The sequence below is a fragment of the Rhinopithecus bieti genome, unplaced genomic scaffold, assembly GCF_001698545.2.
Source record: "Rhinopithecus bieti isolate Rb0 unplaced genomic scaffold, ASM169854v2 scaffold_32014, whole genome shotgun sequence".
Lineage (NCBI taxonomy): Eukaryota > Metazoa > Chordata > Mammalia > Primates > Cercopithecidae > Rhinopithecus > Rhinopithecus bieti.
This window is the reverse complement of record NW_016813639.1, coordinates 279,164-294,336: the sequence shown is the minus strand read 5'-3', so window position 1 is coordinate 294,336 and position 15,173 is coordinate 279,164. Positions and strand designations below refer to the sequence as shown.

Genomic DNA, 15,173 nt, shown 5'->3' with positions numbered 1-15,173 from the left:
TTTTGGTAGCTTACACTTCAGTGTAATTGGTTTCCTTTGTAATCCCATGCATTTCCTTTTCTGCAATTAAAAACATTATTCTGGCTGGGCACGGTGGCTCATGCCCGTAATCCCAGAACTTTGGGAGGCCGAGGCAGGTGGATCACCTGATGTCAGAAGTTCAAGACCAGCCTGGCCAACATGGCGAAACCCTGTCTCTACTAAAAATACAAAAATTAGCAGGGTGTGGTGGCATGCGCCTGTAATCCCAGCTACTTGGGAGGCTGAGGCAGGAGGATCGCTTGAACGTCAGGAGGCGGAAGTTGCAGTGAGCCGAGATTTCGCCACTGCACTCTAGCCTGGGCGACACAGTGAGTGAGACTCCATCTCAAAAGAAAAAAAAAAAAACAAAAAACAAAAAGACAGTAACAACAAAAACAAAAAACCCATTATTCTGAGGAGTCATGACACGAAAAATTAAAGTCATCTGGGAAATCACTGAAAATGAAATAAGTATGATGATCTGACCCCCTTGAAATTTAACTTTTCTTTCCCTCTTTCTGTCATGTTAAGAAGAGATCATAGGCCTTTTGGACAATCCTAAAACTATAAACCTCAGAAAATATGTCCTCTCTCAGACTGAAATATCGTCTGATTGGAAAAGTCACGAAATTAAAGTCTCAAAGGGTCTGTCTGCTCAGTTGGACAAATGAAATAAATGCATTGGGACCTACTCAGAAACTCACAACTAACTGCTTTAGCCATTGGTTTAAGGGCTTGCCAAAGAAGGCAAATTTAAATTCATCTCCTTGTGTAGTTATCTGCATGACATCCACTAGAACAGGATTTTAGTTATCAACACTCTTACAGCACGCTGTATAAAGTTATGAGATCTTTTCTAATGTTTGGTGATAAGGATCTGACAAAGAGGTAAATTCCTCATTGGAATTTTTGTTCCCTAGGAATTTCTCCTTGGTATTGGTCTTGATTCCAATAAGAAACAGATGGTTCTTTACATTAAGCTATTATAAGGAGATACTACAAAAGTATAGGTATAGGCTACCCACAGAGGAAGCACAGTAGCTTCTGAGACTCCAGGCTAGTAGCAGCAGAACAGACATCATCCTTGGCCAGAAAGGAAGAGTGCAGGGACTGGCAACCTGGAAAGCAGGGAAAGGGTTTGGGAGAAGTGACCTTTGGCTGCTAAGACAGCCCCCCAACCCTAGGAGAAGAGCTGAGAATAGGCACCCTACCATCCTCTGATCTCTGGCCAGGACACTCCTTGGCTAAACCCACTCAGAAGCCAGGAGGCATAGGAGCCCACTGCTGTGGTCCATTCGGGTCAGCTTTGGGGGCAAGGGCAGAGTGGAGTGGGAGGGGAAAACAAGAGATATCCAGCATACATAGCAATTTGCTGCCGTAGCACTTAACACACTATTTAATGGTGCAAGAGGGTAGAATTGTATTTTTATTCATGGTTGTGCCTAGTAAAATTCTGGTACATGGTAAGTGCTCAGTATTACTGAGTGAATGAACAAAGACCTGGAATACTGCTGAAACAGTAAAAGCAAATTACTACACAATTAGGAGGAATTATTTTCAGACATAGGATATTTAAAACATCACTCAAATACTGGAGCATGATTCAGCAATAAATTCTATTACATAAACCAGGTAGATAAATGTCACAGCTTTAAAATATAGTTAAGTAGAGTTGATCCTTGCTATTCGTGGATTCTGTATTTGTGAATTTGCCTAACCTAAAATTTTGTGGCACAGCAAAAAACTTGCTGTACATATATCCTCAGCTGAGGTTGAACAAGGCCATGTTCCAGCTTTCATACTATAAATGTGCCCTTTTTACTCTAATGCCATGGTTTTTGCATTTCTGTTCTTTTTTTTGATTTCACTGTTTAAAATGGCCCCAAGCCTAGAGCTAAGGGCAAAAAGCTGTTCCTAAGGGCAAAAAGGCTGTTGTGTGCCTTATGAAGCTTATGTGTCACATAAGCTTCATTCAGGCATGAGTTACAGTGTTGTTGGTCATGACTTCAAGGTTAATGAATAGACTATATTAAATAAGGTGTCTTTAAACAGACATTTACATGTTGACTGCTTGATGAAAATGTGACCAGTGGTTTGCAGAAATCTAGCCTTATATTTCCCCTAGGTTCTGTATTTGCTAATTCAGTGTTCGCAGTGACTTTATAGAACATAACTACCTTGAATAATGAGAATCAACCATACTTGCTGTTTTCCAGTTCCTAATAAAGATTTAAAAAAAATTCAATTTACAAAAGACACAAGATGATTTTTCTTGTCAGAAGCTAATTGATCCTCATGATGTAAAACCAGAAAGAGGGGGGAAACACCAAAATTCATCACCGCTGCATAATTTCCATGTGATATATTAAAATGTATTACTTCCTGACTAGTATTCAACTAAATCTGTATTATTTCAATTAAAGTTATCTAGGCCATATGGTTTGAAAATTTAAAGATCCAGTAAGAGGGAAAAGGAAAAATACCTTATTTAATACATTGACTTTAAGAACAATCACATATGCATTATTCTTACTATCTGAACTTAGCCTCTGGTTAAATCCAATCCTGCTTAGTTAGGCCAATTGATACCCTCTACAATAAGCCCTACATGATCAAAAAGCTTCATGCTTCTACTTACAACAGCATAGCGAATGTGAAGTTCTTAAAAAAAAACAAAAAAACAAAAAAACCCACCATTCTGTTAACAATTATAAACAATTTTCCATGCTCTGATACAAGAATATTTAATGTTAGCCAAGAAAGATAGCCATCTATTCCACTGAGGATTGTAATAGAGGCAGCCTTTTGATTTTTGTATTTGTTTAAAGTATACAACTTGAATAGTAAAATAGAAACTGAGCTGAAAATTCGAATTCACTTTCTAACCATAGTAAGAATGATATTTCCCCCCAGGGATCACCAAATATTTATAAAAATTTGTACTAACATTCTGTAAGAATCCACACATATCAGTAAGAAGCTGACTTTCCTGTTGGCCATGCTCCAAATGTCTTTAAGACTAGACAAAGTACATGTATTATAAAAAATTTCAGGATAAACATTGAGTGCCTGGGTATTATCACAGTAATAGTAAAGGTTAATGAAATAATTTTTATTTCTGAAAAACACCATGTTTATATCCCAAAATAGGTATCAATGTTACTGGTGATAAAGAAACCCAGAAGCCAATATTATATATACATGCTTACTGTGGAAATGAAGTAGTAGAGCTCTGCAAATGGGAGGGGAAAATACCCAGGCACTTCACCAATGAACATTTGTTAAAAAAAACTCTTAAAGTGATTGCAGCCTTGACATAGTTGCATTAACATCAAATAGCCACATTTCTGTCCATTTACAGGGACTACTATAAAGAAGCAATCAAGCTATGTTTAATAAAATGTGTCAATGATACAAAAAACGTATTTTCACAATTAGAAAATTTAACATCTTTAATTCAAACACTTAGATGAGAAACAGACTAAAGCAAACACTGACATACACTACCTATTTCAACCACAAAGCAAAATGCTCTCACTGTGACTGAAGGAAAATCATTTAATATTCATTATTAGTTTATAAAAGTATAACTCCAAGGAATGATTATGCTCATAAGTAAACAAGAGTTTTCAAAGACTTGTAACTAAGATGTATAAGACATAAAGTCAAACTGCAAAACTAGTTCAAAGCAATTAGAGTCCAATAGTTCTCTTACATTTTATTATCTTTATTTTAAATTTGATATTTTAGAATAGGAAATTATCTTTCACAGCAATGCCTCCTGGTCTGATAATACAGTATCCCATTTCTGAATGTAAAGATTTAAAATAAATCAAAATGAACATTAAGGCGTACAAAGCTACTTTAAGTCTGCTCTTATTTAATAAAGATCAGTTTTTGCTCATATTCAAAATACATGGAATGTTGGCACAAAACTAAAGCTGCTGTAGAAAGATCACAGATGTTCTGTGGGTTACTGAAACTTCCATTTCTCTAAAAACATACCCTTACATGGTCTTAATTTTATGAATTTAAGTGTTGAGAAATATCTAAATAATAAGTAACAATTAAAATAAAATGTTTTATTTGCAAATTATGTACAGAATACACTTTACGTTACGACAATGAAATGGGGAGGGAAGTGGGAGAGCCATCACTTTCCAACAAATGCTGTTCACTTTCTCTGTTGGAGATGACCATCTTTCTCTGAGTCAGACGTACAAATCAGTGTGGATTTCCTACATTGGAAAAAGAATTTAGCTAAACCAGAAGTGTTGCTGCATTGTTACTAGTTGGCTTGTTTCCACAAAATAGTTTTGAATTCTGCTAACTCAGAATCTTAAATCTGGTATAACTTTATAATGAAAAATAAAAGAACTATCAAGAACAATGAGTTTACGCATCTTAAAGAAACTGTGAAATGGCTACATAACTATGCATAATGTGAAATGTTGGAGTTTCTTTGTTCCTTTTAAAGTTATTTTGATTAGTCTAACAGTAAAAGCCATAAAACTATCAAAATTACCATTAATGTAAATTTAACTGTGGAAAGTACATCTTTGATAACTGCCAAAATGAATAAGATCTACTTACTGTAAAATTATCAAATGGATAAAACATATTAATGGCTTTAAACTGTACCAATAATAGTGCCAATATTCTATAAAATGAAGGACTGAATATAACTGCTTGAATGTCAAATATATTTCAGTAAATAGATTTAAAGAATGCTACAAATGCCATGTGTTCAATATGGTAATCAGCCAACATAGAAAATCCAACCTTTTGTACTTATTCATTCAGTCCCAAAATTAGTCAGATTATGATTTTTCATGTGAAGATTTAGGTGTTTCTCCATCATTTTCCTCTTCCTCCTCCTCTTCACAATCCCCATCTGTTTGCTGTTCCAGTTCCTCTTTTGTTATCATTTCAAAATCATTTCCATTTCCACTACTGTGTTGGGATCGATCATCTTCCCTCCTGTCACTGTCCGTGTCTGAATGCCGTTCTCCCCCTGAGCCTTCTGTTCCATGATTTCCTGGTCCTACTTTCCCCTCCTCATCTTCCTTTTTCTCACTGTCTGACTTTTCCTCACTGTCGGACTTCTGTTGCTTTTTGGTTTCAGACTTCTCATCTTTCTTTAAGTCTGCTTTTGGTCCTTTGTATTCATGTGTGTACAGAGGCCGGAAGGAGTCAATGAAACCCACATCAGCAGTCAGATTTGGCAAGAACCAAAAGTGGTGCCTTCCTCCAGTTATGAGCCAAATGATGAGAAATAGAATGCATCGAGCTGTGGGGAGAAAAATTTCTCTAATTGAGTAATTCAAACGTTGCCTCAGAAGGGAGTATTTGTTAATAAAAAGCTGGGAGAAGTTTTATTACCTGCACATTTCATACACCTTAAATATGAATATTTAAATCCTGATTAGTGCTGAGCGTGGTGGCTAAACCTCTAATCCCAGCTACGTGGGAGGATTACTTGCGCCCAGGAGCTCGAGGCTGCAGTGAGCTACAGTAAGCTATAATTACACCACTGCATGCTTGAAAACAAAACAAAAAGATTTCTGACTAGTTTAGCAGCTATCGCAGTATTCTAGGGGCACAGCATGTTGCTCTGAACTTGAGGTCACAATGCAATAACGTCACTCTGAAAAAAATTACTTCTTTTTTCCATCTGGGTGTTGTTTCATGGATATACACTTCTGATTTATGCACTTTGTGATATTATGCTTCAATACACATAGCGATCAGTTGGGAATTTAAGTATTCATAAGATCATGGTGTAGGAAAAGAATAAAATAAAGAGATGAAAAGGTGTTTAGGAAGGAAGCCTTTAAGAAGGAAAAGCAGGGCTACATCCTACTTTCCAAGGCTCTAGGCCCTTTTGCCTTTGTAAGGAACTTACTCCACAAAAAACATTAAAATTATATTTTCTATACATTTATGACTATTTTCTATACATTTGTATAAACATGAATAAAATACCATATAGGTTTGCTAGTACATACATGTATATACATTACTACTTCTGATTTAAAAGAAATAAAAATGAAAATATTTCTGTGGACTCCTATATGTATCTTGGTCCAAGGCATGTGTTTACTATGCCTAAAGGATAAATTAGCCCTGGATAAGGAATCCCAGTATTAAAAAGTTTCCATCTTTTAATCTTTGTTGTCTTATTTATTTATTGAGGACAAGGTCTTGCTCTGTCACCTAGGCTGGAGTGCAGTGGTGCAATCATGACTCGCTGCAGTCTCAACCTCCTGGGCTCAAGCAATCCTCCCACCTCAGCCTCCAAGTAGCAGGTACATGCCACCATGGCTCCGCCAATTTTTTGTAGAGATGGGGTCTTGCCATGTTGCGCAGTCTGGTCTTGAACTCCTGGGCTCAAACTCCCTAAGTGCTGGGATTACAGGTATATACCTATCATCTATTTATCTAATCTCTTCCTCTCTCTCATCTGTCTTTTCTCCCTCTCTCTCTACCTACCTACCTATCTACTTTCATAGACAGGTTCTTGATATGTTGTCCAGGCCAGTCTTGAACTCCTGGCTTTAAGTGATCCTCTCACCTCAGCCTCCCGAGTAGTTGGGATCACAGTTGTGAGCCACTGAACCTGACCTTTTTATTTTATTGATTAGGTAAATTATTTAATTTTTGCTTAAAGACCAATCCTCAGTATTAGGAAAATACAATGTTAAAGAAAGCAAGATCACTTAAACACGTAAGGTTTATTCTTTTATTTTATAACACTGTATTTTGACAAAACTGTAGAAAATGGAATTTGAATTTTAAAATTTTAGTAATGAGTTATTACAAACCCCAATATTTAGTTTTCTCTGAATTTACCAATTATGTAGAGCTGAGTGATTTTTCCTGTTTTTTTAAAAGGTCATGATAATCATGTGACTGTTACAGACTAATCAATTATGATAGGATTTTTGGTTTTGTTTTCTTCAGACAATTCTGTCACTGTTTTCATATAAAGCCTGAAATAAGCTAATCTATGTGTCTTCCATTATTTTGCTTTGTATAAATGGAAGAAAATTGTTATAACTGTCTTGACTTTTAAAATAGCTATTTTATTTTCACAAGAATATAAATATTCTGAAAGACTCCTGTACATATTAGAATCTTTCGTGGTATAAACAGAAAAGGTAAATATGCTTAAGATTATGATTTAAGAATAAATTCCACTGATAAACAGAGATAATGAATTTAAGGAGGCTGTACATTTTTTTCTCCAATTATGATGCAATGATAGGTTTTACAGGATTGTAAGGCAGATGGTTCATAATATGAAATCTTGTATCAAACCAAAGAAAAAGCAATACAGAAATGGCACAAATAAAACCTAATTTCTTATCACATACAAATGGTACGGCAGAATGCTCATGTTTTACAGTTTTTCGCTATGTGGCACTACATTACCAAGAGTGAAAAGGGAAGAATTATGGGGAAGCTGTGACATGTACTATAATAACATTCCTACACTAAAAGTGACAGATTTTAGAAAACTGCCAAAGGTCTTATTTTAAATGGCATTATTAACAATGCATATTCAAAGAAACGCCAAATATAATTTTGACCCATACATAATATTTCAAGACCCTGACTCTTAAAAAAAAAAATCAGCTAGGCATGGCAACGTGCTCCTATAGCCCCAGCTACTCAGGAAGCTGAGGTGGGAGGGCTGCTTGAGCCCAGGAGTTTGAGGGTACAGTGAGCTATGATTCATTCTGTCATGGTACTTTACCCTGGGCAACAGAGCAAGACCCTGTCTCCAAAAAATGAACATATATATAAATATAGATATAAACATATATTAATAAAATATATATAAAGACTTCAAAGATAATATAAAAGAAATATCTAATTATTTGAAAGTATATTTGGAATTGCATTTTCTAAGAGAATCAACATAAAAGGTTGGTTTGTTTCCTGGTATAATTCAGAAGACTATTTGGTTCATAATGAATATTTAAATCCACAGCATATTTACAATGAAAATTTATTTAAAGAGACTACTGAAGAAACAATATTTTAAACAGCAAAACTATATAATAACCATAAATTATTATGTAACACTGGTTTAATTTAAAAATAAGCAAGTAGAGTAGTTCTATTCAGTGGAGCTAAACCTTTCCTGAAAATTTCCAAGGAGTTTCTAAATTTCAGGAATTTGAAAGGCAAAAAGCACCAATTTTATTATGTCTAATATCAGATCAAAGTTTATGATTTTTCCTTCTTGATGCAGGTATTACACCGACACTAAATTCAAACAGGCTTAGATATTATTTCTTGGCCACAAATGTGCCCGTGTTCCATACAAAAATAGCAGGGGATTTTTCTGCTGCTAGAGAAAGGAGGCTGGGCACGGTGGCTCACACCTGTAATCCCAACACTTTGGGAGGCCAAGAAGGGCAGATCACCTGAGGTCAGGAATTCGACACTAGCCTGGCCAACACGGTAAAACCCCATCTCTACTAAAAATACAAAAATTAGCCGGATGTGGTGGTATATCAGCTCACTACAATCTCCACCTCTTGGATTCAAGCCATTCTCCTGCCTCAGCCTCCGAAGTAACTGGGATTACAGGCTCATGCCACCAAACCCAGCTAAATTTTTGTATTTTTAGTAGAGATGGGGTTTCACCATGTTGGCCAGGATGGCCTCGATTTCCTGACCTTGTGATCCGCCCACCTCGGCCTCCCAAAGTGCTGGGATTACAGGTGTGAGCCACCATGCCCAGCCCTATATTGCTTTTTAACTATGAAAGATGGCTGGGTGTGGTGATAATTTTATAATCCCAGCACTTTGGGGGGCCAATGCTGGAGGATCAGTTGAAGTCAGGAGTCTGAGACCAGCCTGGGCAGAGTGATACCCTATCTCCCCCACAAAAAGCCAGGGATGATGCTATGCTTGGGAGGCTGAGGCAGGAGGATTGCTTGAGCCCAGGAATTCAAGGCTGTAGTGAGCTATGATCTCACCACTGCACTTCAGCCTGGGTGACAGAGCAAGAACACTGCCTCTAAATGAATCAACTATGAAAGACCCCAATCATCTAGAAATGTGGAAAATTCATTTACTTAGGTTTTCCTATTTGATTTTTAAAACATTAACTCCTTACTGCATCTGATATTTTGGTACCTGGGTGAGAATTAATGATTTTTCCCCAAATGGCAAATCAATTGTTTAGAATAATTTATTAAATATATGCATAGATTATTTGGGTGTTTCGTTTGTTCTAAGTCAAAATTAAAAAATGTTTTACTGGAAGTATTATGTCTAATAAATGATCTACCATTGCAAAATATTAAAAGCCTTTGCCGTAACTAATTTTAAAGCACATCTATTTGCAGATTAAGATATAATAATGTATGGTATATTTCAAAATAACTAAGTAAATTTCAAATGTGTCACAATAAATGATAGGCAAGAAAGGTGATGGATATGCTAATTATGTTAATTAGCTTGAATTAAACATTCCACATTGTACACATACACCAAAACATCACATTGTACCCCATAAATGTATAATTACGATTTGTCAATAAAAAATCTTAATAATGAAAAACAAATTTTTAAAGATGTATTAAATTCTTTTTCTGCAGACAGAACAGATCTTATCAAGCCTGAGTTTTGAGATTTGACTCAGAATGTAGGGCCATATACTTCTTGATTTCCCTCCATTAATTTTTCTTAAGCTTTACTGAAGTTCCAAATTATAGTCCAACTGCTCAGTAGCAACCTTCTTGAGGTCAATTTTATGACAACAATACTTACCAACAGCAAGGAGAAGAATACTGGCTACAAAACAGCCTGCACCCACACTGAGGTAATAAACACCTACTCTCATTTCTGCTGGCCAAAGGGGGAAGAGGGTGGCTGCTATTACTGCAATCACTGGAACAAGAAATGACAAAGTTAAACTTTTAGAATAAAAACTTAAATGGTATGGCTGCAATAACAGAAACAAATCCCTAGGGGAAAAACTAAGAAACATAAACACATTGAAATACAAAATTGCCATTTTTATAGGTAAAAAATGGTCAATTATGAGGAATTTCATATTGTTCAACCTAACATTTTATACTGTTCTTAAACTAGGTTAGGAGTTTTTATTAGTGTAAATTACATGTAATTAGAAAAAAAAGTGCTATGTAGAAATTCAAAACTGTTACCTCCTTAATTTATCAACTGCCCCCATTTTCAAGCTATATCTACCTTATTTAAAAAAATTAAGATATCTGCCTACTGAGTAAGGGAGCTAAAAGAAACAACAGAACAACAAACCCAACAAAAAATGATTCCCAAGACCCCTCTCTGGAGATTCTTCTTCTGGGGTGGAGCTCTGACATCCACAGACTGAAAAAGATTCCCCAAGTGATTTCACTACAGCTGTTTTTTGGTACTTAGGGAAACTATTTACAAGAATCTCCAGTTTTTTTGCAAGTAAAGTGAGGATACAAGAAATAAGTATAAGAAATCAGAAGCCTGGTTATTAGGTCTTTAGAGTAAGACCAGGATTAAAATTCTAGCTCCATCACTAATAAGCTATGTAACCCTGGGCAAGTTACTTAACTCTTTGAGACTAAGTTACCCTTATATTTAATAAGTGTCTGTTCCTATTTTTCAAAGGTTGTTGAGGATGAAATGATATATTGTATGCAAAATATTTAGCAAAGTGACTAATACTCTATTATAAAAGAGTTATTTTGCTTTTTGAAACAGGGTCTTACTCTGCCACCCAGGCTGGAGTGCAGTGGCATGCTCTCGGTTCACCACAGCCTCGACCTCCCAAGCTTAGGTGATCCTCCCACCTCAGCCTTCTAAGTAGTTGGGACTACAGGTGTGAACCACCACATCTGGCTAATTTTTTGTAGAAACGAGGTTTCGCCATGTTGCCCAGGCTGGTTTCAAACTCTTGGATTCAAGCCTTCTCCCTGCCTTGGCCTCCTAAAGTGTTAGGATTACAGGTGTGAGCCACTGAGCCCAGCCTAAAAGAGTTATTTTGAATGGGATCCTACGATATCATATTGACCAAGCTTATTTTAACTACTACCTATTTTTTTTTTTTTCTATTTGTTAAATCATTCTTTCCCCACAAAACCTCCTGGAATATACACCGTTAAAAAAACAAATCAACGGTAATCCCAGCACTCTGAGACAACGAGGCAAGTGCCCAGGAGTTCGAGACCAGCCTGGACAACATGTTGAAACCCCATCTCTACCAAAAAAATACAAAAATTAGCTTGGTGTGGTGGAGTGTGTCTATAGTTCCAGCTATTTAGTAGACTGATGTGGGAGGATCACCTGACCCCAGCAAGTCGGGCTGAAGTGAGCCATGATTGTGCCACTGCATTCCAGCCTGGGTGACAGGAATGAGACCCTGTCACAAACAAACAAATCAAAAGGTATAGATAAGTCTTCATCTAATTCTTATTCCACTTCCCAGAGGTTAAGTACTATTAAGCTTACCTGTATTCCCAGAGACTACCTATATATAATTAACTAGTTACAGAGACTTTTTTTCTAAATAAGTAAATGAGCTTATATTATTCTTACTCTTCTGTAACTTTCTTTTTTTTTTTTTTTTATCTCTTCTAGGTATAATACCCTTGCACATGTACATTTGTGCAACTGTGATTACGGCATAGGGTAAATTCCTTAAAGTGGAATTTATTAGGTCAAATGGTATAAAGCATTTCAAATTTGAAAGATATTTGCTAGATTATACTCAGGTATAGTCTAAAGGATTTGGAAAAAAACAGATAATGTGTCAATGCACACACTTCGTGCAACTGTATGGTAACAGCCATGGAATAAATTCCTAGAATTGCTGGGTCACTGCAGACACATATAAAATTTCAGAGATACTGACAAACTGTCCTTCACAAAAACTAAAACAATAGACATACCTATCAACTGAGAGTGTTGACTTTTTTCTAAGACCTTTAATGTCAAGGTTTGCAAGCCTCTTAATCACTACAGCTTTAATTTGCATATATTATGAGTGTGATTAAGTATCACTCATGATGACTGGTCACTGTATTTATCTGTTAACTACCTTAACCATTTTTCTATCAGTTTGTAAAGATCTTTGTTTTAATGTGTTTCAAATATTTTCCTTAGTTTATTATTTACCTTCTGACTTTAAAGTATTTTTAAAATGACAACTATTTTATGTTAAATTTAGGAACATTTTCTTTTATAGTATCTGCATATTGTTTTCTAAATTTTAGATTGCACTTTAAAGCTACTAACATCTCACTACTTACCAAGAATTAATCCCATGACAAATGTTTTAAAGTGAACTGGGTCATAGATCCATACATACACCTAGAAGAATCAAGAAACCTCAGTGCTTAAAAGTTCTAATGTCACATTAGAAAGTAACGCTTAATTCTACATTTTAGGTCCCCTAAAGCAGTCATCAACCTCTTAACGTATGAGAAGTACTTTCTAAGGTAATAAATTTCAAAGATCTTTCCTTCAGCAGTAGTGGTTCTTCTGGCACTAGAAAATGATTATAGGAAAACTATAAATTCTATAAAGCACTTAAGTAAATTTGTATGTTCTTACATACATTTAAAAATTTGTCTGGCCAGGCTTGGTGGCTCACGCCTATAATCCCAGCACTTTGGAGGCCAAGGCAGGTGGATCACTGGAGGTCAGGAGTTCGAGACCAGTCTGGCCAACATGGTGAAACCCTGTCTCTACTAAAAATACAAAAATTAGGCAGGTGTGGTGGTGGACGCTTGTAATCCCAGCTACTCGGGAGGCTGAGGCAGGAGAATTGCTTGAACCCGGGAGTCAGAGGTTGCAGTGAGCTGAGATCACACCACTGCACTCCAGCCTGGGTGACACAGCAAGACTCTGTCTTGGGGGGAAAAAAAATTGTTAATGTGTGCAAATCATTATTTATTCAAACAAAACACCAGCAACTGTCAACCTTAATTTGTCCCTAATGTAATGATGAACCAGTTTGGGATAAAAGCACAGTTAAGATAGATTCCAGCCAGGCCCTATCACAGATCCAGCATCTCTCAACTCCACCCTTTTCTCTCCTGATAAGACACAAAGAACAATTATTAAAGATCATGCTTGGTGAACATAGTTTCTATGACTGTAATAATTTCATTGCCCACTCTTCCATGGAGGGCCCATAAGCTGGGAACCACTACTTCAAAGCTTATGAAGTAGTGGCTCCTTCCTTTTATCAGACTATTATTTTATACAACAGAAATTTACTTCATTCAGATCGGAACTCATTTGATCATTCATCCACAAAACTCAGTTTTATTTCTTAGTTACTATAAATAACAGTACTCTTCCCATGGGTGCTTGCTTTTCAGGATAGCAAGCACCCATGCTTTTGCTCAGGCTGCTTCCTTCCCCAATAGACCTAAACTCCTTCCTGGTACACCTGGCAATCTGCCAGTCATCTAAGCTCAAGTGTCCTTTAGACCCTTCTTATCCTTCCTGACTAAATTAACTGTTCCTAATTTGTGCTCTCGCACCATTAATGCTTACCACACTGTACTATACTAACATGTTTAAGTGCCTGTATCCTTGCTAGATCATGAGATTTTATCCTATTTATCAAGCTATTCCCAACGCCTATAAAAATGTCTGGCACATAGCTGATGCTCAATGTTTAAGTGAGGGCATTTGAGCCTTCACATTAAGAAAGACCAAAGGTTTTCTTTCTTTTTCCCCCTGAGATGGAGTCTCGCACTGTCACCCAGGCCAGAGTGCAGTGGCGCAATCTCGGCTCACTGCAAGCACCACCTCCCAGGTTCACGCCATTCTCCTGCCTCAGCCTCCCGAGTAGCTGGTACTACAGGCACCTGCCACCACACCCGGCTAATTTTTTGTATTTTTTAGTAAAGACGGGGTTTCACCATGTGAGCCAGGATGGTCTCAATCTCCTGACCTCGTGATCCGCCCGACTCAGCCTCCCAGAGTGCTGGGATTACAGGCGTGAGCCGCCGCGCCTGGCCAAGAAAGACCTACAGTTTTCTATTACAATGATTCTTAACCAGGGGTTCACGTCAGAGTCACCTGAGGACAGTTTATTATAAATATATAATCCTCCCCCACAATCCTACTCTAGATAGTCTCATGCAAGTAAGAATTTCAAACACACAGCCTAGGAGCCACGACTTTATAGATGTTACTTTTGTATAGGTATAGCAGGAACGGATATCCTAAAATTCGTAACAGTTCAATGCCCAGTATATAACTCATGTTTATGTACTGGTGAAGTGACTGAATTAAGCAGTCTTTATGGAAGGCTACCACCATACAAATATTCCATTACAAATGATAAGCACAAAGCATCAAGTAATGTTAAAAATTTTAAGCCCCTCAAGTGATGTGTCTGACTTACATTCTGTAAGAGATAGAGACTTGTAGGTATCTCCTATTCTGCTCTTGTTTTCTTTGATAATAATGGAAACCCTACATTTTAGCTAGGCAAATAATCACCCTGTATAAAAAGTGCATTTCCAAGATTTTACTTCTCGTATACATGACCATGTGACTATGTTCTGGTCAATGGAATTCAAGCACAAATGAAATTGCCAGCTTTCTGGACAGTGTCCTTAAAGTGGTCTCCTTAAAGAGGAGACATATTCTTCACCCTCCTTTCCTCTTTTCAATGTAGATATAAGGTTGGCAGTCATTTTGGACCATGAGGTAACCTTAGCTAGAAGCCTCAGACAGAGGAGAAAAGAAGAGCTGGGATCCACCATGGAGCTGACATATCTGTACAGCTTACCTATAGATTTCACTGATGAGAAAGAAATATGCATCTATTTTGTATTAAGATACTTTTCTTTCAGGTTTTGGCCAGGCGTGGTGGCTCACGCCTGTAATCCCAGCACTTTGGGAGGCCGAGGCGGGTGGATCACCACCAGGTCAGGAGATGGAGACCATCCTAGCTAATACAGTGAAACCCCGTCTCTACTAAAAATACAAAAAAAAATTAGCCAGGCGTGGTGGCGGGTGCCTGTAGTCCCAGCTGCTTGGGAGGCTGAGGCAGGAAAATGGCGTGAACCTGGGAGGTGGAGCTTGCAGTGAGCTGAGATTGCGCCACTGCACTCCAGCCTGGGCGACAGAGTGAGACTCCGTCTCAAAAAAAA

General features: G+C 37.2%; 1 protein-coding gene across 1 annotated transcript in view; it reads right to left on the bottom strand.

Annotated features, from left to right (window-relative positions):
• Positions 1-1,416: 1,416 nt before the first annotated feature.
• Positions 1,417-15,173, bottom strand: part of SEC62 (SEC62 preprotein translocation factor) — a 32,468-nt gene continuing 18,711 nt past the window's right edge. The window contains exons 6-8 of the mRNA XM_017848806.1: positions 12,306-12,366; positions 9,811-9,930; positions 1,417-5,311 (exon numbers count right to left, since the gene is read on the bottom strand). Of these exons, the coding sequence (XP_017704295.1) occupies positions 4,842-5,311; positions 9,811-9,930; positions 12,306-12,366 (651 nt within the window). The 3' untranslated portion in view covers positions 1,417-4,841. The remainder of the gene's footprint in view (positions 5,312-9,810; positions 9,931-12,305; positions 12,367-15,173) is intronic.